We start from the raw sequence: 26,194 nt of genomic DNA, 5'->3' as shown, positions 1-26,194 counted from the left end.
GCAAGGATCAAATCTCGTAGTGGTAGATAGATAAATTGCAAAAAAACAAAAAGTAAATAAAATGTAGCAAGGATATTTTGGATTTATATATGATAAAAGTGAGACCCGGGGGCCATAATTTTCACTAGAGACTTCTCTCTCGAACACATAGCATATGGTGGGTAAACAAAATACTATTAGGCAATTGATAGAAAAGCGCATTGTTATGACAATATTCAAGGCAATGATCATGTATATAGGCATCATGCCCGAGACAATTAGACTCACTCATGCCTGCATCTACTACTATTACTCGACCCATCGACAGCTATAGATTATGTATCTAGGGTATTAAATTAATAAAATTAGAGTAACGTCTTAAGCAAGATGACATGATGTAGACAAAGTAAATTCAATCAATATGAATAAATCCCATCGTTTTATCCTTAATAATAACAATACAAAGACGTGTATTGTCCCCTTCTGTCACTCGGATATAGAGCGCTGCCAGATTGAGCCCATTACAAAGCACCTCTTCATCTAAAGATAAATCAATCTAGTTGGACAAACCAAACAAATAGGTCGGAGAGAAATACAAAGTTATAACAATCATGTATAATAAAGTTCAGAAAAGACTCAATTACTTCTCACGAATAATCTGATTATAAACCCACAATTCATCGGATCCCAACAAACACATCGCAAAAGAAGATTACATCTGGTAGAACTACAAGAAGATCGTGGAGCACATGGTATTTAAGATCAAAGAGAGAGAATAACCCATATAATTACTAGCTATGGACCCGTATGTCTGTTGTAAACTACTCACGCATCATCGGAAGGCAGCAATAATGATGTATAAACTCTCTGTGGTCGATTTCCCCTCTGGTAGAATACCCAAAAATGCCTCCATATGGGATCGCGGAAGAACAGAAACTTGCGGCGGCGGAACGGGTGTCTTTGTGGTATATTGGGAATATTTGCAAATTTATGAAGTTGAAATTAGGTTAAGAGGTGCCACAAGGGGCCCACAAAGCTCAGAGGGCGTGCCTAGCGAGCTTGTCGCTCCCTCGTGACTCTTCTGGTCCAGAAAAAATTAATACAAAGTTTTTTCTTTGTTTGGACTTCGTTTGATAATGATTTTCTGAAAAGCCAAAAACAAGCAACAACAGCACTGGCACTAGGCACTGAGTTAATAGGTTAGTCCCAGAAAATAATATAAAATAGTATGAAAATACATATAAAGCATCCAAGATTGATAATACAGTAGCATGAAACAATAAAAAATTATAGATACACTGGAGATGTATCACCCGTCAATGCGTGCGTACTGACTTTGCGGGGGGCGATGTCGGCTCGTCCTTGACCCGCCAAAGCGGGGACTCTGGTTCACGCTTCACACGGTGGCGCAGCGGGGACGCCGACTCCTCCTTGCGCGCGTCAGCAATGGTGGCGACTGGCCCATGTGACAGAGCGAACGCTCCGTCATTATCTCAATTTGACAGACGAATTCTTCATCTGTCACAGCAGCCTCTAAAGAGAAGGCGGGGCCCCTGCTGCGGCGGCTCCTGCGGCTGCGACGATGGCGTATAGTCCTCCTCGTCGCTGGAGGAGATGACAATCCCCCACTTGTCGGAGGAGGCGGGTGTCGTGGATGCCGAGGGCCACGGAGAGTGAGGGTTGCGGTGCCAAGAACCACCGAGCAAAGAATTTCCAGCGTATCCGCCTGCCGGCACGGAGGACCAGGACTTCGGCATCGCCGCTAGGCTCGGAGAGGAAGAAGGGTTCGGGGATGGTGACGCGGAGGGGGAGTGGGACCGTGCTCGAGAAGGGGGAGTGTGGCTTTGGCGTCACCGGTGCACAGCTTAAATAGCCACAGCCAGGCTAGGCGAAGGGGCGGTCAGCTCGCTTTAATGCGGTGCAGCAGCCGGAGTTGGTTTCTCGGGATGCGGCATCCGCACTGAAATGGTGATTCCCGAGTAGTTACGTCCGTCAGCGCCGCCCTCCCATCTGGTCAAATCACTGACATCAATGCTGGGCGCTGCATGCTCTGGTCCGGCAAGCGGCGCGAGCGTTCGATGGAAAGCGTGAAAGAAGCGGGTGGTTTTTTTGGATGGGCCAGGGCAGTCAGATACGGGTTTAGCAACAGTCTGGACGCCCGCAAAGCCTCCCCACCCTACTTTTGTCTTCGGTTTGCGGGGAAAAAGATGTTCAGACCGGTAAGCGAACCGCGTTGGATGCAAAACATGTCCGGACTGCGTGGTCCGGACGTATGCGGGCGGTTTAAGGGTTGGTGTTGGAGATGCCCTAAGGACGCATAAAAAAAAAGTGCGCGACCCCTCATGCATTTTTGTTCGGACACGTCTAGGGACACTAGTAGAAAACGGAGCTTTAATACCGGTTCATAAGGGCCTTTAGTGCCGGTTCTGCAACCGGCACTAAAGAGTGGAGACTAAAGGCCCCCCCCTTTAGTACCGGTTCAGCACGAACCGCCACTAAAGGCCCACCACGTGGCGTGAGCTCGCGCCGTGGTATGGGGGGCCTTTAGTACCGGTTGGTGTTACCAACCGGTACTAAAGGTTTTTTTAAATTATTTTTTGAAAATTTTGGAAAAAAATTGATTTTTTTCGATTTTTGATTTTCTGAATTATTTGATGATTTAGTCTCTAATCACCACTCTTAACTGCTCAAGTGTGGATCACTCCCCCAGCCTGAGCATGCTTAACTTCGGAGTTCTATTCCCCCTACTTTCCAAGTCTGCACTTGTTGTTTTCCTGACAAATGTAAGCTGTAAATCCTATTAACCCTCAGCAGTTTAGCTTGAGCATTAGGTCACACATTTCACCGTTTGAGTTTGAAACTATTATTCTAAAAAACAGTAATTATTTAGTAACACTAATATTTCTTGAATAAGTTTGACCATAGTTTGACCACAGTTTGACCATAGTTTGACTAGATTTGACCAAAATTCAAAAAATTGAAATAATTATTTAGTAACACTAATATTCTTGAATAAGTATGTAGTAACATTAATACTTCTTGAATAAGTAGTTTGACCATAGTTTGACCAGATTTAACCAACATTAAAAAACTTAAATTTGAGCATATCTTTTTCCCCTTTTGGAATTTGAGGATTCTAAAAAATTGCAAACATGCCGTAGGCCGTCAAAATCGGATGCGGATTTTCGTGCTGAATTTTTGATATATTATACGTTTTTTTTCCGACATCGTATGCAAAAGTTATAGCCGTTTTACATTTTCCCTACACTTTTTGCAAAACATGTCCAAATTTAAGTTTTCAAATTTTCCTAACTAGTAGATGTAGTAATATAACTACCTCTCGAAGGATTTTATTTTTTGAAGTTTTTATCATTTTCTTTTGATTTTTTCAAAACTGAAATGGCGATACGCGGGGGGGGGGGGGGGGAGGGGGGAGGGGGGGTAGAGTTTGAAAATTTCCCTGTAGTGCCGGTTTGTGTCTCCAACCGGTACTATATGTCAGACCTCTTTAGTACCGATTCGTGGCACGAACCGGTACTAAAGGTTAGCCCTTTAGTACCGGTTTATGACACGAACCGGTACTAAATGTGATCATGGGGCCCCGGCCTGACGCCAGGCTGCCATCACCCCATTAGTACCGGTTCATGGCACGAACCGGTACTGAAGGTTCAACACGAACCGGCATTAATGCATAGCCGTTCGAACCGGCACTAATGGTACCATTAGTATCGGGCTAAAATCAAACCGGAACTAATGTGTCTCACATTAGGTCCCTTTTCTACTAGTGGGAGCGGCCGGCTGCTCCCTAGCGGTCCAGAGTGGCCTACTTATTTGGAATTTTTTTGTCCCCACATGATCCTAAAAAGAAAATATTACCTTTCGTGTGAATCAAAAGTACTAAAAAGGACATTGCTAATTAATCATCCCATGTGATCTCTTATCATATGATGGATCTCTGCATGCCTCCCACTCACGTTGTCTTTTGTGCAATAATTTTGGGTTTTCAATTTTTTTAAAAGCCATATCTTTCAAACGGCGTGTCGGAATTCAGATCCGTTTACACCGTTGGAACCATCGTGACGTGCTCTTCGAAACTAGATCCCACATGGGTATGTTTTGTTGAATTTTTTTATGTGCAACTAAGTCTCTCGTTTTGTGCAACTGCCTAGCAGTGGATGTAAACTACCTGACATTGGATGTGCAACTTTTCGCCTACCCCATGGAAGTGTAGTTTTCATTGATGGCACATCTACCCCCAAACTACCTCCTCCTAGTGAGATGTTCAAATTCGTGTTTTGCCCAGACCAAATGCCTAGTAGTTCATGTGCAACTTTCCACCCGCCCGTGATTGTGCTTTAACTGTTTGCTGCATCAGCCAACTAGCAACTTTGGATACTGTCACCGCCAACTGTCTGCCAGTGATGTGCAACTATCCCTCATACCTCATGGATGTGTAATTTCCTTACTAGCACTCGGAACCACACATCTAGTGGGATGTGCAACTTTAGGGCCCCATTTATATGCAACTTTTACTACCCTCATGAATATGTAACTTTTCAGTACCCTCATGAATGTGGAATTTTCACCATCCAACTCTCTCCGCTTCTGAGATGTGCAACTTTATATGTTGCTCCGGCCAACTGCCTAGCAAACTTTGTGCAACTTTATTTGTTTCCCCCGCCAACTGAAACTACATATCCACAAGTAGGGAGGGGAATTAGTTGCACATTTAGTAATAGAAAGTTGGCTCGTACAACAGACTAAGTTGCACATATCACTGGTAGGGAAGGTGGGGCAGGGTGTGTCAACTATAAAAAAAACTACACATCCACGAGTAGGGACAAGGGTTGCGCATCGACTACTACATATATAGTTGGTCGGGACAGTAGACAAGTTGTACATCAAGTTTTCATGATTCTCTAGGTTGTAACCTCATGTGAAGTTAGATCATGCAGTTCCAAAAAACTGGTTTTAAAAAAAATTGCACCATGCAGTACTAAAGTTGCACAATGCAGTACTAAAGTTGCATAATATAGCGCCAAAGTTGGCATCAAAAAAATTTCGTCGAAACATACCCATGCGGGATCTAGTTTCAAAGATCTCGTCGCGAAGAATTCAATAGTGAAAACGGATCTGAATTCTGACGCGCGGTTTGAAAGATATGGCTTTTAAAAAATTCAGAAAACCAAAATAATTATACGTGAAGCTGTTTCTTTCAAATCAAACTAACAGTGTGAACACATTAAATACTGATACAGACATGCATTAGCAGACAAAAAAAATAACTCATGCATGGCTAGGAAGCCCAGCCGCTCGTTGTGTCCAAATAATGCGTATACAATTTTTAGATTTTAGGTTTTTGTTTTTTTTTGAGAAAAGGGCCTGGCTAGAGAAAAAGGATGCGCGTGGTCAGCCCGCGTCCGGCCCAAACGCTCGGCCGGCAGGCCGGCAGCAAACGTTCCCAATTAATTTTTTTCGGTGGCGTGGACGTAGATGGGTCTGCCCGTCAGGATTGACTGTCCCCTAGACCCTAGCCCACCATTTCCCCACTTCTTCCATCCCCCGCTCCGTCCGTCGTCCGCCGCCGCCGCCACCCCCGCCGGCCGCTGCCGCCGCCTCCCCCCGCCGCTACACCGTCAGACGCCGCCTCCCTCCCCCGTTTCTATCTCCTCCGGTCGCAGCCGCCTCTCTCCCCCGTCTGGTTAGCTCTCCCGCCCGTTGCCGCCTCCCTTTCCCCCCTCCGGCGCCACCCCCGTCCGGCCGGGCACCCTCGCCCATCCATCCTCATCCGTCTCTATCTCGTGTGTAGTGCTGAGCTCCCCGACTTCCTCCACTGTCCTGCGGCTCACGGTTAATCGAGTTCGGGAGAAGACCTGCGAACATCAACCGGAGCAGCAGCAGGGAGATCTGAAAACAGTCTCATCGAGCCGAAATCGTCTCAAAAAAACCAAAGACAAGGTATGTTCTTGGTTGAAACACCGTATACATTTTCTTATCGTTTTTGTCCAAACCCTAGCAGTTCACAATACTAATAATGGAGTCGCACGAGGGGTGTTGAATACATAGCTACTGCCCAGCTAGGTCATTGTTTAGTACTCCATTCTACATAAAACAATGCTACTTTTCAAGGATTGGAGTGCACCAGCCATGATCCATGGCGGATCTGGTTATGCTATTTTTATGATCCCAGTGTAGAGTGTAGACTGAGTTATATAAATTAGTAGTCTGATTGTGTGTGCAGTGTACAGATTCACATCCATCTATGCAGTGTACTCAATACCTTTTGCTTTCTGACCAGGACATATATTATTTTATTTGGTTTGGTCAGTGAGTAGTGTATGGCTTTTTCATCAGTTCTATGTACTTAATTTGCCAATGGTACTCCCAGGGAATGGTTGTTGGGTGCAGCACCCATGTTTAATTTGCATGTTATGATTCTATGAGTGATACCGAAGCATTCCAGTTAAGAAATGTCGGAAAGGCATGTTGGTTTGACTGTCATAGGAGATCTCTTCCTGTAGGTCATGAGTTTATAACTTAAGCTGATCTTTTTCAAAAAGGCACAATATCGTTAGATCAAACACCTGGGCATAATGCATAACGAGCAAAATGTAGCCAAGTCTATCTGGAGCACATGCTTAACTAAATCCGTTTTACCAATTAATTTGTGCAGAACCAGATTTATAGGAAAATACGTTTGGCTTACTCCTCCCGTGACCTTTCTTCCCGAGTCCCCCTGTGACCCCCAAATTGACCTTTGGAGACAGCTCCCAAGCCCCAGCCTCTAATTCCTCCTCAGTTCTGCATCCTCAATCTCTAGGCACCATTGTGTGTCTTCCTCGGGCTGGCCCTGGACGATTCCGTGCACTGACGCCTGCAAGGGGTTTCCTGGGTCACTTAGCTTGCCTCTCCTACTAGCCTCGCCGACGTCGTGGTTCCACGAACGGTGTCACCAAAGTACCATGTCGTCTCGGCCGCCATGCATCCCATGTATCCACGCATGCTGAGGGACTCGACGGAGGTGCGGTCGTCCAAGACCAGCACGAGCACGCGCACGCCCATGTTGTCCTTGCGTTTCAGGAGCTTGCCGAGGGTGTCATCGTCGAGGCGTGCCCGGGCACTGTCCCACATGTAATCTTGGTATACACCAACTAGCCGGTGATGCACATCAGGTGGCGGCTGTCGCTGATGGCGTGAAACACACAACACCGTCCCTGCTAGTAGCTCTGGCCGCTGGCGAGCAGGATCCTGGGTACGAACGCATCCAGGGTGATTCCAGGTCTGCCGCCCTTCAACACTTTATGTCGAGGAGCATCTGTAGCAAACAGCAGCGCAAATCACATTTATATAAAAACGACTATCCATAAACGCAGAATTCTTGTTTTTGTAAACAAAGTTTTCTATAGCTACAAATTTGTTAAAGCATCCAAACGTGGTTTTATTCTGTTAGGATGATTTCCTGGTTTATAGAGAATCGGTTCTCTACATTCAACCTATCCAAACAACCTTGTAGTGTGACTCCCTACGCATGTAAACACCGCCTCCCTGCTATTGGCGTGGGTTGCTGCGTTCTTGTATCATTTTCCTCCTGATTGTCGTTTTTGTAGGTTCTTGACTAGCGTACAACTCAATGCTATTTTGCTGTTTTGATCGTGTGGGCAGGTTAGTAAGGTAACATATAATGTTGGAGGATGGATATCCACTTAGAATTAGAAATGCACAACAATCAATTACAAATCAGTGTGTTTCTCATCCCTACCAAATAAGTGAAGCTAAAGGAGCACAGCTAAAGATTGATTGTTATACAAATTTTTCGGATAGATGGCATTCTCAGTGGACACATTGCTTCTGTGATGTGTATTGGTCTCTTTCGGCAGAAGGAATATCTGCATGCAGAAGTAGCCTTAATCTTCCATACACACAGGAAACCTTTCTTATCAGTGGCGATATGTTACTTCATAGATACATATAGCTACAATTTACAAATTTGTGCAAATTCTGTCAGTTCTGTTCAGAGTGGTGGATACCTTTTTTGTCAGTACACCAAGCAAACATGTGAATTTGTGTTAAACAAAACTTGATCCTCGTACGTTCTTATTTGCCACATAAATTCAGTATAACGCAGTTCCTCAGAATCCTATCTGAAATTCACCATGGCAAAATGCAAATGAATTGCACCAGTTTCTATCACAGTAAAAAAACACCTGGGCTAGGATTTAATACATCTAGTTTCTATGGCATAGTCATTACGCTGAGATTAGTTGAGTAACTGTAGTACAAATCCATTTGATGCTTCTTTTGCTAATTCTCGGTTGCTTGAAAATTTTCAAAAATATAGATGACCTAACAACCCTGAGTTTCAGTTTCACTCCTTTTATACATTTCAATTTAGTAAAGTATTAATTTAGTTCATATGTTTTTAAATTTGGTTAAACATTAATTCAGCTTTTAGTTGTCATATATGTGATGACATTGACTTGAGAGATAATGGTACTTGAACTTCCATCAAAAGACTTGTAAATGTGATTAAATTTTTAAAAGGAACAGATCACTCATTATTAGACGACCCCTAAATCCTAATTGCTAATTATTTTATCTTGCAGGCTGACACAAGCTAATGATGGCATCTTCATCAGGTTAGATATGAAGTACATTTTTGTGTGACAATGGCAGCATCCTAGTCTGCTAGAATAGTAAGCCTATATATTCTTCTCAATTCATGGCGCGTCTCACATTTACAATTAAGAGAACATAACAGGTAAACCTATTTGTACACTGTGAACTAGGGTAACCTGTTTGCTTAATGGTCTGAGACTGTCAAATTTGGCTCTCCATCTTAAACTATCGACCTCTTGGCTTCTTGCTATCCATAACGTCCCAGTTGGTAGCGCATCTAGAGAAAAATAATGATCTAGATTCTTTTCTGTAACATAGACAACTTTTTTTCGTGGGAACTTTATTAGAGGAAAAGAATGTCAGGATTATTGTGTCTGGAGTTCTAGTAGCACTCAAATTGCTGCAGTTCCAACGTATGTCTTTTATCAGATCAATCCACTATGAGGACCTTCCCCTTGCTTCTCTTATCTGTTTAGACTCAAAATCTTTCATTGTTTGGCAGCACTTTGAAACACAAAATTCCAACCAACTCTTTGATATTCTGATTGTCCCTTTTCCTATAGCAACCTGCAAAATTCCCAGTCGCATAGCAGCGGCAGGAACTCCTTTTAATTTTAAATAATACCCAGTATGCATGGATGTAACTTAAATTATTTGTATCTGCTAGCACCCAACAGGAAGAAAGCCATGAGATAGTCGCCTAGTTTGCAGTTGTGCGCCAATAACAATCTAGACATGTTGCAACGCTTGAGCTAGCACACAGTAAAAATAGTAGTCAGAAAAGAAAATGTAGTTTAATGTTTTTTTTTCACTTAAGGAAGGCACACCCTCCCTCCCACGATTCAGACCCTACTAATAATAAAATTGCATTGACTTCATCAGTATTTTTTTACTAATAAAGTATTGTTTGGTCATTTTACTTTAGGTCAACCTGCGAAGCCTGGGAAGAGGTATGCCTCCAAATATCTTTCCAGATTAAAAGATTACACCTGTTATTTCTCAAAAAGACAAATATGAGTAGCTTAGGAGTAAATAGGAATTTTCTGATCATATCAAAGTTAAGAGATAACATAGCAATAATATATATATGTATATATATATAGTAATGCTTTTAGTTAAAGGTAGATTTCATCGAATTATAATAAACTGAACATATTTTTTCTTTTTTGTAGTGTTGGTGAGGAGTTCGTTGATCATCGACTGCTCAGTCGAAATGTTCATTATCCTGATTCAAAAAATTTGCCAAGACCCCTGGACATGGCGGCATACTTCGAGGATGATCCTCCCTGTCAAACAACACACTGCACTAATGTGGCAGTTGAGCAGCACAATAAAAAACAGGTACACATTTGTTTTTAAAACACGATCCTTTAAGTCTGATTCATTAAAAATGTTAGAAGAGAGTTGCCCGGTTAACTAATGGAAACCCGGGTGAAACTGTTACAACACACCCACAATGAAGGGCACCCGGCTTACTTGGCACTCTCAAGACCCATGTAGTACACAGTAGAGATCGCCTGCAATGTCATCGTCATCATCTCTCCCTGAGCAAGTGACTCTGACTTCGCCACTGACGATCCGTCAAGACCCCTCTGAACGAATGGTGCATGAGAACCCTGCCGGCCGAAGCCAAACAATCGGCAGAAGGCATCGAGGACCAGCTCAAACTTTGATGACGAGCCTTGCAGGAGAAAAGGAGCACGCCTTGCACCGATAGAGTCTGATCTGCCCATCGCCTGGCATCATTGCCGCAAAGTTGCCCGGCAACTCCGCAACTCCAACTTCACGCTCAGACGATTGACGACGAAGGCAAGCCGCGACCCTGCTCATCTTGCAACCATCATCGTCGCCAAGTCGCAATGCCACATCCGCACCGTCAGCCGGGCACCTTATGTATTACATTGTTTTTAAGGCGTCACACTTGCCTTAGCAGCGTAAAACATCTGCCTTGTAGCTTTAAGGCATGTAGGGTGTCACCCTTGGCCAGTCTAGTTAAGGTGTTGCGCTAGTCTAGACCATTTGCTTTGAAATGGAATGAAAACAAATCATTCAGACAACAAACGGTTGTATTATTTACACATTTTCAAACCTATATACAACTGGAAGCTTATCTGGTTGTGTCATCCAACAACACAAAATACCCACATTAATTTGAGTTTGATGCTTAACTGACGGTACTTTGCTGACTCCAAGAGATTTGTTTTAAGCAAAGCCTAAAAAATCGCAGGTTGTGTCTATACTCTATAGTGTGTTAATCACATCTCAGCATCTCACATCTCTGAATTATCATTTATTACATTATTTTTTATATATACTTGCCTTATTACTGTATGGCTGTTTGTAGAAATTGTTGTATCCCATATCACCGTATTCGTATTGTCGTGTCCGTGTCCTCATATCGGTGCCATGTAGATTAAGAGTATACTTTAATCTGGGTGGAATACTAATCTTTTCTGTTCTATTCCATAGAAGGGTGGTAAGCTAAAGATAAAGCGTGCTGTTGGAGTTCATAGCAACATGTTCGTTTTGGACCAGAATGACCCAGTGAGTTATTGGCATGTTTACTTCAAAGGGCACGATGGGAGAAGAAGAAGACGGTACAGGTACTTTGCCGAGTTGAGCGGGGTAAAAGGACCTGAGTTGCTGACATTTTGCGAAGTCGTGGATAAAGGTGCAACTAACTGTCTTGTCACTTTGAATCAATCATTAAAAAGCAGTTTTATAAAGTTTTTTTTTTATTTGTGATGAGTGCTCTCTTATCGAAAGTAGTACTAGTATAGTTCCACATACAAAAAGTACTACTAGTATAGTTCCACTATTTATTTACTGAGATGGGGCAATATTGTTTATGTAACCAATTTAGTAACTAGATAAAATGGTTTCTAGCATAATATATGATTTGTCAATTTGTACTAATTATGCAAAATGTTTATTTTGGGTGATTTGTATATGTGCAGCTAATGTTGTCTACTGCCCGCACTGCTTTGGAGGAATATATCACCCCCCAACCACAGAATCCGGTTCAGCGTCGGATCGTAGGCTGAACAGTGTAGCATTGGGTGAAGCTATACGTGGCCCCGGCAGAAAGAGAAAGGAGGCTGTCAGCTCCATTGATTCGATTCAGGCCTAGAGTATGTTTGGTTCCGGCAAAAAGAGGTTGTCATCTCGATTGAATCGATTCAGTCCCAGAGTACAATGTTGTGAGTCTGCCTGCGTTTTGCGTATAAATCAGCTGAACTGGCATGCTATGCGATTGTTCTGAAATGATGAAGATACCAAGTGTAATTGAACTAGCTTCTGACGCTTACTTTTATACAGAGATGCAGGGGAGATGATGATTGCATTTTTTTTCTGGGTTAAACTTAATAGTGTAAAGGGAGAAGCATTTCTTACCATCGTAATTTCATCCGTCTGTCTGTCGCTTTTTTATTTTTTTAGCAGTGCAAAAAATAAATAGTCTGCTGGCATGAAAAAAACCATGAACTCTGAAACGGTTTTTTTTTTTTAGCCGTGGGTGGTTTTGCTCATTTGATAGGTGGCATATCGAGTTGAGGATGACATCATATGTGGAGTCTGATGCCGCTCATCAGGTGTTGGACAAAAGCGGTGCTCTGCTCCTTTTCTTCCATCTGTTTTTGCACTGTTGGTGTCCTGCAGTGCCATCGGAACACGGCGAAGGCTTTGACGGAAGAGGAAAGCGGGTGCTCTGCTCACTTGATGGCCGTGCTGGTATGCATGGGGCGAAACTGCATGCGGCCGGACAAAGGGAATGGCCGTGCTGTGCCTGTGCGTGGCTGGCGACCTGGCGTGCACCGGGGAACCCAACCCGCGTACTGGCATCAGCATCCACCCGAGAACGTCGACGAACCCAAGATAACACAAGACAAGTATCGCGGCGTCGCCGATGTTCTCTCCGTACAAACCGATTGGGAGTGCATCAAGACCATCCGAGCTGTGCAATTTCCCAAACATCGACATCCCCATTGGCAGATTCAACCAACTCTCGATCGCACAGCCCAACATCCCCTCTCTCCCCGAATGACAAACGGCTGGTGCATGCGCGCCTGCCCTCCTCAGATTGAAACAACCGCACAACACAAAACCAAAACCAAAACCAAAACCAAAAATATCTCCCGCAAACAGGACGCAGTCGGTTTCGGAGCTACGAGTTTAGGGTTCGTTGTTCGCTGCTGCTAGGCTGCGGCCGGAGGACTGGGCTCACCTCGAGAGCACCGGGGGAGCAGAGCACTGCACAGCACAAACAAAGCAAAAACAGACAGAAGAAAAGGTATATACATACATACATACATACATACTCCCTCCGTTTCTAAATACTTGTCTTTCTAAGCATTTCAAATGACTATCACATACGGATGTATGTAGACATATTTTAAAGTGTAGATCCACTCATTTTACTCCGTATGTAGTCACTTGTTAAAATGCCTAGAAAAACAAGTATTTAGGAACGGAGGGAGTACATATATACATACATACATAAGAAAAGGAGCAGAGCTAGCACCATTCCGTCCAACACCTGCCATGCAACATGGACTCCACAGATGACGTCATCCTCAACTCAATACCACCTATCAAATGAGCAAAACCACTCACGGGGGGAGATTTATCCGGTTTGCCAGATTTCAGGCCCTAAAAAACCAGTTTTAAAGTTCAGGGAGTTTTTGATGCCAACACCCACATTTGTGGAGGGGGGACTCAACTCGCGACGTGCTAGCAGCGGCATTCAAGTGAATTATGAAAAACCACCACACTGGCACATAGTTTTGCAGAAAACACCGGTTTACGAATTTCTGCCAGGAACCACTAATTTTTGGTCTAATCTTTTGCAGAAAACACTAATGAGTCGCTTGCGATATTTTAACCTCGATTATGACATGTGGGTCATGTATTTGATGACATGGCATAACGGTTCAGGATAAGACGACGTTAGATTGGTCATTTCCAAAAAAACTCCCTCACAAAAACACATCTTCCTCCCCCTCCCGATCTAGATCGGTATCTGTCGTTCCTGAAGTACGCCAGAGAGAAGAGGAGGTGCGACCTGGACGCTGCCGAGGTCCAACAGCCGCCCTTTGACTACCCAGCCGACGAGGTCCTGTTCTTGGCCAGCGCTCACTGCTTCTCCTCGCCACCATCTCATGTTGCTGCTCACCGCCATCTATTGCTCATGGCCTCCGCCGCCCCATAGTGTTGGTGCAGCTTGCCGGCTCGTCGGCGCGGACGAGGCGAGCAGGTGAGGAGTCGGCGGGTGCGGCGGGTACAGGCGAGGCGCCGACGGACGAGGCAAGCAGGTGAGGCGCCGACGGGTGTAGCAGGTGTGCCGATGGACGCAGTGGTTGCAGCGAGTACATGTGAGGCGCCGGCGGACGCAACGGGTGCTGCAACGCGGGGGCTGCTCCTAGGAGCAGCGTACGCAGGCAACGACCCATTTGTTTGCGTGCCCACGCGAGCAGGTGAGGCGCCGGAGTTAATTGCATGGAACTACCACACTTCGGCACGTCGTAATGAATCAATACCATTAGTCATTTTTTTTGCCATGCAGTACCAACTACCAACTCTAAGTCTAAGTGTTGCAAACGGTCTAAGCCATGTATAAACGCGTATTTTTTTAATGTATAAACGCGTATTGATGGTGTATCTGATTGCTGGGACCCGTGTGTCAGGAGCCAACCTGGCATATTTTTTTTGCAGAAAACACCTTTGTTATAAATTTAATTACTCAAAGCTCCCCGCCTCCCCTGTGCCATGCCGCCTCGACCTTGCCGGCCTCCCCTCGCCGGAGCCCCATCGCTGGCTCGCCGGAGCCCAGTCGCTGGCTCACCGGAGCGGTCGCTGGCTCGCCAGAGGACCGGTGCCCCTCTCCCTTCTCCTTCATTTCCTCTCCTCTTTGCTAGCTCGCCAGGGTGGTGGTGGTCTTTGACGCTGGTGGGATGCGTGGGTTGGTGATGGTGGCCGTGTGGGCGTCGCCCAGATCTGGTGTTAGGCGACGGGGGTTGAGGGCGGCGCGGCGGCGTGGTCGCCGGTGGCCGAACAGGAAACGGCCGCTGGAATCAACCCCCACCGCTGTGTTCCTCGTCAGATCCGCTCGAGGTAGACGAGCCAGAATCGCGTGGGCTGCAGGACGGCCCAATCGTGACCCAGTGAGGCCAACACATTGTTTTTTCTGCAGGGAGTGAGGCCAGCACATATAGACCTAAAAAGAACAATTCTTTTCATTTTTTGTAATTATATATTAGTACTATTTAGTGACAAGCACCAGACCCACGCACGGCAAGATTTTATGTGGGTGAGTATTATTTACTGCCAAGCATGAACTTTTTCCTAAAATTTATGTGGATTAAAAGATCAAATGTAAGAAAATTTTATGTGACTTCACTCAGGACCACACGCATGGACAACTATTATGCATCATCAATATATTTTTGAAATACACAATTAAACAAATTATATGCCCAACTTACAGTTACTGCATATATTTTTTGTATTTTTTTAATGCACAGTTACTAAAAAAATGATAACATTTACTAAAAATTATTGTGTAATCGTAAATAAAAAATATTGCATGACGCACATTTTAGAAAATACATTTACAATTTTTAAATACGTGTTCAACATTTCCCAAAAATGTTCTGAATATTTTTTTCTTCAAATGCACAAACACTTTATTTACCTTTCAGAGTAATTTTAAATTTTTTTGAACGTCAACCCAAAAAACAAAGCAGAAACCAGCAGGTTTATTCTTCAGAGCTTGGGTATTCTTCAGACATTGTATACTATAAAATGTTCAACATATATACGATGAACTTTTTAATATATTATGCAATGAATATATTTTTAATTATACGACGCGACAAACATTTTTTTAATGTCATATATTATATTTTTAGTATCTTATAAAAATCGGAACGGCTAGGAGTTTAAGGCGTATACGCGTACTAGTTGACGCATAGGATGCGCAAGCAAGCGCTGCAAACGACTAGGCGCGGGCTCGATTTCTGTCGGACGGGCGCGCGATTTTCTACTTGGTAAAAAAACGAATTGCCCAAAATATAAAAACATCTACACATGCTTGTTGACGCAAAAGGAGTAACAGCACAGCGGCAGCGAGCTACCCATGCGTTTATTTTCGAAAAAAGATTTTTTGTGGCAACACCTTCTTTTAACAAGCAGAGGATATATGCGTGATTAAATAAAAAATAAGGGTTGTTTTTGTAAAAGAGCATGCCACGTCAGCCCTGACGCACGGGTCCCAGCGGTCAGATACGCCGTCAATACGCGCTTATACGGCTGTCAAACCGTTTTGCAACACTTAGTCTTAGAGTTGGTACTGCATGGTAAAAAAATGACTAATGATACTGATTCGTTACGACGTGCCGAAGTGTGGTAGTTCCATGCAATTAACTCGAGGCGCCGACATTCGGGTGCCTCTCAAGGGAGATGGGCGAGCTAGGGCTGATTGCATTTTTGTATTCTGATTGAAGGGTGTCTATGCAAAATACTAGGGACTATTCGGTAAATTTACATCAAACTCTGTCTAGCACCGTTCGGGACCAACAGTTACGCCATGTCAGCAAAAGTGGGCCCCACATGTCATAATCGTGATTAAAATGTCCAAAGTGATTCATCAGTGTTTTCTGCAAAAGATTAGATCGAAAATCAGTGGTTTCTGATAAAAATTCGTAAACTGGTGTTTTTTGCAAACCTTGACGCTAATGTGGTGGTTTTCTGCAATTCACTCAGCTGCATTGGGCGTCGGTTCCTTATTTGGTCCAGAGTTTTTGACGCCAACACCCACATTTGAGGGTAAGTGCAACTTTTTTTTTCAAGAATCAAAATAAGTGCAACTGTGAGGCTGGTTGTAATGGCAAGTATTATATACCAGTATCATGCATATGATACTAGTGTATGATACTACATCCGTAATGTATAGTATTATATGTTAGTATCATAGATGACTTCATTTATTAGCATGCATGACATATAGTAGCACAACATTTAATATGACACAGCATCATGATATGATACTCAACCCCCTCTTTTTTCATTTAATTATATGCCACATCATCAAATTTGCGTAGTTGTCATGCATGATACTACCTATGATACTCCTATTACGACCAGTCTGAGGGCTCGAACTCGCGGCGTGGTAGCCGCTGCATTGAGCCTCGATTCCTTATTGGGTCCTGATTTTCAATGCAACCCAGCCAGCCTATCCAGTCCGAATTGCAAAAGTAAATAAGTGCAACCATCAGGGATTGAGCTCACAACGTGCACCCATTCTCAGAGCATCTCTAGCAGATCCCGTATCTTCCCGCCCCCTAATTTTCATTTGCGGGTCCCTGTAAAACCAATTTGCGGAAACGCGCAAACTCGCACAGAACAGATCTGGTATAAACATATGCAAATTTAAACTTAGATAAACAAGATAGTTCACGCACATAGTTCGCCCGAGTTCATACAAACGTTCACACAAACTAGATAAAACTAGCTAGATAAACTTGTTGTAGCTGGAGCCGCCATCTACTCCTCGCCGGCTTCCCTCCGTGCAGCGTATCGTGGATGAGCTGACCGGGAGCCAGGTTTGGAGCTGGTACTCCGCCCAGAGCGCCGGCAGCTGCGCAGCCGCATCTTCGGCCGGTGGTCCTTCCCGCCCACCACCCCTGCTCTGCCACGCGCTGCCGTTGGAGAGCCGGGTCGAAGAGCCGGCCGCAGCGCCGGAAGGTCTTCCACACACAGGACTTGGATCAGACGCTGCGGGACTTGGCGCTGCGCTTGCGCGTCACCTCGCGTTGCCGGTCTGACACGGGAGGGCGGAGGCCAGGGCCGCCGGCCTCGTCATCGTTGCGGCGCTTGCGGGCGACAAAGCCTCCGCGCGCGCCGCCTTCACCGCGGCAACCGAAGCCCCCATGACGACTGAAACCGTCACTGCCGCCACGCCCTGCACCCACGGTCGACATCCCCGGAGGTTTTCGATGGCCGGACGCGCCGGAAAAGGCTGCCGGAGAGGAGTGGATTTGTCACCGGAGGGGGGAGATTCGCGGCGGAGGAGGGTCCGGGATATGTGGGACTACAACCCTAAAAATCGTTGGCGCCCGGATATATAGTGGAATTGGGGTGGTTTACTCAACCTCCACATAGGGATGGCAATGGGTACCCATTACCCACGTACCCCGCGGTTACCCCGTTAGGGTAAGGGTATAGGACAAAAAGTTACCCATGGATATATAAATAGGAAATTCTCAAACCCATCGGGTAGAGAGGGTATGGGTAGCTGGAGAGGAGACTATCACGTTTGGATATAGGTGGGTAGCTGGAGATGGAGCTAGGATATTGAATGGGGTGTAGTTCTTCATCGCATTAGAAAACTCACAAACCTTCGTCCGATAATCCGCCCATGTTTGCTCGACACTGGCAACTAGATGAAAGCTCACCTCCAACCATGTGAAGCATAACAACCAGTTCTCCTTCATCGTGTTTATGTGGCTCTCTTCGCTTTCTGGATTCTGTACACATCGGGCTGGGGGGGGGGGGGGGGGGGGGGGGGGGTTCATTCCACCGATCTTATGGTGTCCATCCGCGGAGCTGGCGCATTCCTAAGGGGACAGCTGCCCGATGAGCTGCGAGGACTCAATGACGTTGTAGTCGGAGTTGTGGTCGATAGTGAACTGTGACGATGGATCAAACTAGGAGACCAGGGCAACATGGGAGACCTGGGCAAAATGGTTGGTCGATAATGCTTTGTAGGCTATATCTGCTTTTTCCCGCGCTGCCGCACCTGCAATTTAGGCATTATACGCAGTATAAATTCTGAGTTCGGCCCAACGGGCAATGGCACCTCGAAGATGTCGAAATCATTAATTAAGGAGTACTAGTTGCAAAGAACACTTCATTTCCCAGGTCATGACAAGTGGCACACATGCAGCGCGCCACTTGTCGCAACCTGAGAGTTTTCCATTTTTTCGTAGATTCGTTTATTTAAAACGTTTTATCTCTTAAACCGTGCGTCCAAATCTCAAACCGTTTTCACCATTGGATTCCTCGCGTCGAGATCTTTAAAACTAGATCCCATGTTGATAGGTTTTGACGAACTTTTTTTTCACGAAAAAAACCGGACGAAAAAACCAAACCGGGAGCACGGTTTTTTTCCTTTCCGAAAGAGGCACACCCGTGCCTCTCGCGAAATCACAACCGTGCCTCTCCTGGAAGCAAAACCGTGAGTCTCGTAGAAAGAAAAAAAACAGAAAACGCGTTTTTTCCCTTTTCGAAAGAGGCACGCCCGTGACTCTCGTGAAAGCACAACCGTGCCTCTGGCAAAAGCAAAACCGTGACTCTCGCGAAAGAAAAAAAACAGAAAACGCGTATTTTTTTCCCTTTCCGAGAGGCACGGCCGTGACTCTCGCAAAAGCACAACCGTGCCTCTCGCGGAAGCAAAATCGTGACTCTCGCGAAAGAAAAAAAACAGAAAACGCGTTTTGTTTTTCCCTTTTCGAGAGGCACGGCCGTGACTCTCACAAAAGCACAACCGTGCCTCTCGCGGAAGTAAAACCGTGACTCTCGCGAAAAAAAAACAGAAAACGCATTTTTTTTTGTTTCCGAAAGGCACGGCCGTGACTCTCGCGAAAAAAACATGACTTTTCACGAAAGAAAAAAAGTATACGCATTTTTTCGTGCAAATTTTTTTTTCCAAAAATATTTTTTTGGTCGAAACGCTAAGGAAGACCGGGGAAAAACCAAAACATCGAAAAAACCCGGGAAAAAAACCGTTTAAAAAACCGAAAACGCGTGCGAAAAAAAAACAAAATCTGGAGGGAACGTCCAGAGCGCGACACGTGGCGAATGGCTGAGAGCGCGCCAAGTGGCGCTGATCGTTGCGAGGCTCCCGAAAGAGCGCTTGTTAACTAGTTGCTTCCCGAAGATATTGGATAGGCGGAAGAATATGTGGGATTATTTGCAACAGCGGTTGTGGTCGAGTTAGGTGGGGTGGCGGCATGAGGTCTAAGATTGGGAAGAGCAAGTGGAGGAGGTGTGTGGCGGATGGGGAGGGGTCGGGATGTGATTAGGGGTGGGAACGTTTTTTTCAGACTGATGTGGCGTACAATCAAGATTTCGTGAGTATGTATTCTCCTCCATTTGGGGCCAGACTGGGTGGTATTTAACAGTTTGGACTGTCCAGACCAAAATGGGGAAGCAAGTTGTGTTGCATTGTCGATCTGGACATTTGTGGGATGAATGTGGGAGACTGCTTGATTTGCTCTGACCCATAAACTGTAGTCATGCGAACATCAAACCTACCAATAATTTACACCATCACACCACATATAACAATAATATTAAACATCTAGCCTTTACTCATGCAAACATCACACTTGATGGTAATTTTAACCTTCTAAGCTGTTACTAATTCACATCTTAGGTTGCAGAGTAGTAGGGCATCCTCGTGCTATTATGCCCTCCGATGAACATATCTCCTTTTGGATGCTTCAGATTGCCGTGACATGCGTGGCATCGCTCGTAGTCCATGACGCCCCTCATCCTGTGAGTGATCTTCCGACATATTTCATGGCATCCACCTGCAAAGCAAGCAAAAGTATAGCAGGCATGTTATATGTCAGAATAAAAATACAAAATACTCCCTCTGTAAACTAATATAAAAGCGTTTAGATCACTAAAGTAGTAATCTAAACGCTCTTATATTAGTTTACGGAGGGAGTAATAAATATTACATTCATGTGCAAACGCACATATATACTCCAAGGTATATTGTACATAGCACAATATTATGTATGAATAGGAGTGGTCTTCATGTATCAGTTCAACACATGCAGCAGACTTAGACTAGCAAGCAAAGGGTGCAAATATAGCAGGCACTACAAGAAAATAGATATCTATCAATCTTTGTTTACATGGCACCCCTACCAATATTATATATTTGGATTCGTTCTAGCTACAATGTAAGATACAATCCAAGAGCCTAAAGTCCTCAAGGTCACGGCACTACCACAATGGATGTACATTGTCATCCTATATATTTGTTGTTCCATAATATTCTAATCTTTCTGATTCATGTCCGGAATTAAATTGGTACACACGAAAAATCCACATTGGAAGCAGCTTCTCAATGACTTGTTTAGGAAATTAGCATCTTTCCTCGTAGTAGGATCATGGGAATGAATGGGAAAGACTTCACTATATTTCTTACTGTGAACAGGGCTTATCACTCCTGTTGAGCAAATAGTACATGCCAACATCTGTTGTTTCATAATTATTATTTGTATGCTATTGGTTTTACTATGCATTTATCAAGGTCGCATGTGTTAGTTGTTAAATAATGTTAGCAGCAAAGGAGATCTACAATGTATAGTATTACCGAGCACCAATTAATTGTGAGGACCTAGAGTCACTAACATTTTCTTGGTCCCTGTTGGTGTGACCAAGTAAGGGTTGGTACTTAATGATCGGAGCTTTAGCCACCAAGAGCACGATGTTGGTCGCTAAATACCTCTAGCGAGTGGTGTCAATACATAATTAGCAACCAATATTTAGGTACAGCACCAGCTACATAATAAGATATCCGGAAAACATACCATAACAGGGAACATCATCAATAGTCGAGACATGCAGCACACGCATAGGCTCGGTATCCTCCTCCATCTGGAGCTCTGGAATGAGCATGAGCTCAGCAAAGAATAACCTCTTCGTAGGGTGATTACTCTTCTGGGGAATGGCCGTGAAGTTGACATGAGCATATGTCGTCCCACACGCCTCAGAAAAGCAGTTAGACGTCAAGGCTTCACCAAGTTCAAACTTGTGCTGGTTGTTGACAATTGTTTTGGAAGATCTTGTTAGCTCATCAACCGTAGAGTTATATCAAAAGAAAAATATCAGAGTAATAAGTTGTGTGTGCAATGCATACCTCGGTCTTTGTGGCATTGTAATGTGCCAAGGCAAGGCAAGCGAAGTGTTTTAGTTGTGCTCCATGAGTGGGGTTACGATGTGAGAAGCGTGCTTCCATGTCCTCGGCGGTCAGATACTCTTCCCTGCAGGACAAGTAAGCTAATTAGCACTTATTTTATTACGTTAGGTAGATAAAATTATTTCGTATCTTTGGTAGCTCCATGTTTCATTGATAATTTACATGGCCTTTGTCGTTCTAGATAACACAGATATATACATAGGTGTTCAGACTGGGTAGAAAAACACAAAGCATGCAAATTCTCGGTTTTTTATTAATAGAACATCAACAACGAAGATAAAAAAAGAATAATACTTATCCTCCTTTTCAAAAAAAGGAGATGTGCATCTATTTATGTATATATCTAGCTAGTGAGTAAACCAAGCATGGCCGTCTTTCTAGTACATGCATATTTGATCTGTATGTTCATTAACTAGTGGTGGAGCATGTAGTGATGAGGGCGAGGTGAAATAGTGAGTGTCCTTACTTTGTGTCTCTGACATGAAAAAATTGTGTCTTCTCTTGAATAGCTCCATGAATAATTTAGATGGACATTGTCGCACGAATTATGTACCAGCCTAAAACACAATTATGTACCAATTCGTTGCTGCCACTTGCTGGTCTAGGAAAGGCTGCCTCCATGTTTTACATCTATCTATCTATCTATCTATCTATCTACTGAGTAAGCCAAACATGGTCGTGTTTCTATCTACTGCATGCATACTTTAACTGTATGTTCATTAACCAGGGGACAGTGGTAGACAAGGGAGCACGTCGAAAAGTGGGTGTCCTTACTCCGTGTCGCTGAGCTCCGGGTTGCGGTTGACGACTATATGCTCCGGCCAGCCCTCGGCGATGCTGCGGTACAAGCGTACATGACGCTTCTTGAATTCCTGGAAGGCGATTCTGGCCTCCTCCGTGTCGCACCCGCTGTCGTCCATCTTCTCCAGCTCGTTGGCACGCTCCAGGGCCTGCCGCTGCAACTCCTCAGGCGTTATGAACCATATCCCCAGCTCCCCCCTTTCCTTGATGGCATGGGTCGGGGCGCGCGGGACACGCGGGAGCCTCCTCCATGTCCCCGGCTTCCTCGTCCTCGCCGGCGCCGCCGACCCGCTCGAAGACGACCCACTTGAGCCTGAGGACTTGGCGGACGACCCGCTCGACGGCGACCCACTGGAGCCGCCCTCCGTCTCCATGGATCCTCGATTTGGATTGGGGATTTCTGCTGTCTAGGTTTTCTCTCAAAGGAGAGGAGAGGAGAGGAGAGGTGCTCTTTTTTATAGTGGGCTATGTTGCGGACCAAACGCAGTGGCCCGTGTCCGGGTCGAATCCCACGCACCAAATCTGCAGATTGCCGTTTTCGGTCGGCAGCAGAGCTCGGAGCCAGCCCAATTAGCCCGGACGGGGACTTTTTTTTTACATCTAATATAATAAATATTTTACCTTAAAAAAATCTATAACAAACATTTTAAAAAAGGGCAGGAACATATTGAAATGCATGAAATTTGTTTTAAAGGTTGCAACCTTTTTCTGAATGGTACAAAACATTTCTTTAATTACGCGAACATTCACATTGTATAATATTTTTTAAATGCCGCAAACATTTTTTGAAATGCTTGAATATTGCTAAATTGCACAAACATTTTTTCCATAGTACTAAAAAAATTTAACCTTAAAAGAACAAAAATTTACACTACATTAACATTTTTTAAATGCACGATGAACATGTTTTAAAAATTTAAGTAAGTCATACCAAGGCAATAAGCCACGGCTGACCGCCCCAGATGAGCCGACGACGCACCACATTCAACATGCCGCTAAGGCGTTGACAACAACACCCGCACGGGTCCACAAGTAAGTTGTTCCTCCTCCGTATGATTCTGCATACTTTTCTTGTTGATTTCGTATTCATGACTATTCCCGAAACAAGTTTTCGTCCCCACTTTATATATAATAAAGCACCACAACCAAATACACGGCCCAATGATACAGGGTAGTGAGGCAGCCTTTTTACAAAGTAGACCCTGGGATAACCGGACAACACAAACGCACGCCCCTATGATGTCGAAAGAAAACATAGGACGACTAGATTATAACACCAGGAGATGCCCTAGAACACCTAAGCTCCATGACAACACCCTCAGGAGGGGAAAGGGCGCCAAACATCGTCGTTGTCACGCCCGAATCGAACGAGCGTTTTCACCCAAAACTTAGGCACAGAGAGGAGAACCACAACAGCGTCCCCGGGAGGATAGCGGCACCCCGTAGGTGTCGCTGGCGTGGGCACCAAAGCGCGGAGCTTTCGCTTGGCAGCTCACCAGTGCCACCATGAGGCACTGAGGACATCCGTGACGTGCAGCAGCCTCCAGATCCGGATCTAGGCACCCCATTGCCAAAGACAAACAGTGTGCCTGAGCTACCCGCGGCTACACCCCATTGCCAAAGACAAACGGTGTGTTATTCTCAAGATGAGTGTTTATTCACTTTTCATTGCACGAGAGTGTGGCGGTAATACGGATGCCCAGTCCCGAAATGAAATAGAAGTTTACTTTATGTTGTCAAATAATAAATTTCTTGGGAAGTGTTGGTATGAAAGGCACCCGTAAATACGGCTAGCCATGGATTGTGAAAGAACTGTGAAAAAGGGAATAAACTTTATTTTATGTTTGGAAACCGCCTATGATGTATCTAGCATGGAAAGTATTGGGAACTACTCGGCCGAGGCACCGAGGACACCTGCGACACACACCAGCCTCCAGATCCGGATTTGGGCACCTCAATTGCCAAAGACAAACAGTGTGCCCGAGCTACCTGTTGCTACACCCCTTGCCTGTTGGAAATATGCCCTAGAGGCAATAATAAATGGTTATTATTATATTTCTTTGTTCATGGTAATTGTCTATTATTCATGCTATAATTGTATTGTCCGGAAATCGTAATACATGTGTGAATACATAGACCACAACCTGTCCCTAGTAAGCCTCTAGTTGACTAGCTCGTTGATCAACAGATAGTCATGGTTTCCTGACTATGGACATTGGATGTCATTGATAACGGGATCACATCATTAGGAGAATGATGTGATGGACAAGACCCAACTTAAGCATAGCATAAAAGATCGTGTAGTTTCGTTTGCTAGAGCTTTTCCAATGTCAAGTATCTTTTCCTTAGACCATGAGATCGTGCAACTCCCGGATACCGTAGGAGTGCTTTGGGTGTGCCAAACGTCACAACGTAACTGGGTGACTATAAAGGTGCATTACGGGTATCTCCGAAAGTGTCTGTTGGGTTGGCACGGATCGAGACTGGGATTTGTCACTCCGTGTGACGGAGAGGTATCTCTGGGCCCACTCGGTAATGCATCATCATAATGAGCTCAATGTGACTAAGGCGTTAGTCACGGGATCATGCATTGCGGTACGAGTAAAGAGACTTGCCGGTAACGAGATTGAACAAGGTATTGGGATACCGACGATCGAATCTCGGGCAAGTAACATACCGATTGACAAAGGGAATTGCATACGGATTGATTGAATCCTCGACACCGTGGTTCATCCGATGATATCATCGTGGAACATGTGGGAGCCAACATGGGTATCCAGATCCCGCTGTTGGTTATTGACCGGAGAGGCGTCTCGGTCATGTCTGCATGTCTCCCGAACCCGTAGGGTCTACACACTTAAGGTCCGCTGACGCTAGGGTTGTAGAGATATATGTATGCGGAAACCCGAAAGTTGTTCGGAGTCCCGGATGAGATCCCGGACGTCATGAGGAGTTCCGGAATGGTCCGGAGGTAAAGATTTATATATGGGAAGTCTTATTTTGGTCGCCGGAAAAGTTTCGCACTTTATCGGTATTGTACCGGGAGTGCCGAAAGGGGTCCGGGGGTCCACCAAGGGGGTCCACCAGCCCCGGGGGGCCACATGGGCTGTAAGGGGTGCGCCTTGGCCTATATGGGCCAAGGGCACCAGCCCCAAGAGGCCCATGCGCAAGAGATAAGAAAAAAGGGAGAGTCCTAAAGGGGGAAGGCACCTCCGAGGTGCCTTGGGGGGGAAGGACTCCCCCCTGGCCGCACCCTTCCTTGGAGGAAGGGGCAAGGCTGCGCCCCCCCTCTCCCTTGGCCCTATATATAGTGGGGGGAAGGGAGGGCAGCGAGATCTAAGCCTTGGGCGCCTCCCTCCTCCCCTGCAACACCTCTCTCTCTCTCGCAGAAGCTCGGCGAAGCCCTGCCGGAGACCCGCTACATCCACCACCACGCCGTCGTGCTGTTGGATCTCCATCAACCTCTCCTTCCCCCTTGCTGGATCAAGAAGGAGGAGACGTCGCTGCACCGTACGTGTGTTGAACGCGGAGGTGCCGTACGTTCGGCACTCGGTCATCGGTGATTTGGATCACGGCGAGTACGACTCCGTCATCCACGTTCATTGGAACGCTTCCGCTCGCGATCTACAAGGGTATGTAGATCCACTCCTTTCCCCTCGTTGCTAGTAGACTCCATAGATGCATCTTGGTGAGCGTAGGAAAATTTTATATTATGCTACGATTCCCAACAGTGGTATCAGAGCCAGGTCTATGCGTAGTTACTATGCACGAGTAGAACACAAAGTAGTTGTGGGCGTTGAGTTTGCC

General features: G+C 45.2%; 2 protein-coding genes across 2 annotated transcripts; one reads left to right on the top strand and one right to left on the bottom strand.

The window, feature by feature from the left end:
* The first annotated feature begins 5,473 nt into the window (after positions 1-5,473).
* On the top strand, positions 5,474-11,956 carry LOC109751761 (uncharacterized). Its single transcript, XM_020310647.4, has 7 exons — positions 5,474-5,680; positions 5,789-5,937; positions 8,583-8,615; positions 9,521-9,545; positions 9,768-9,936; positions 11,065-11,266; positions 11,553-11,956. Exons 3-7 carry the CDS (start codon positions 8,597-8,599, stop codon positions 11,723-11,725), a joined length of 588 nt encoding a protein of 195 aa, XP_020166236.1. The 5' UTR covers positions 5,474-5,680; positions 5,789-5,937; positions 8,583-8,596; the 3' UTR covers positions 11,726-11,956.
* Positions 11,957-19,816: 7,860 nt separating this feature from the next.
* LOC120968445 (uncharacterized) lies at positions 19,817-22,959 on the bottom strand. The gene is made up of 4 exons (XM_040395239.3): positions 22,361-22,959; positions 21,527-21,650; positions 21,198-21,423; positions 19,817-20,183 (listed from the first exon to the last, which is right to left on the bottom strand). The coding sequence occupies exons 1-4, from the start codon at positions 22,759-22,761 to the stop codon at positions 20,023-20,025; spliced, it is 912 nt and encodes a 303-aa protein (XP_040251173.1). The 5' UTR covers positions 22,762-22,959; the 3' UTR covers positions 19,817-20,022.
* Between the last annotated feature and the right edge of the window lie 3,235 nt (positions 22,960-26,194).

Source organism: Aegilops tauschii, chromosome 7 (assembly GCF_002575655.3).
Source record: "Aegilops tauschii subsp. strangulata cultivar AL8/78 chromosome 7, Aet v6.0, whole genome shotgun sequence".
Classification (NCBI taxonomy): Eukaryota; Viridiplantae; Streptophyta; class Magnoliopsida; order Poales; family Poaceae; genus Aegilops; species Aegilops tauschii.
Note: the sequence above shows the minus strand (reverse complement) of the source record. Positions and strands in the feature narration are given on the sequence as shown.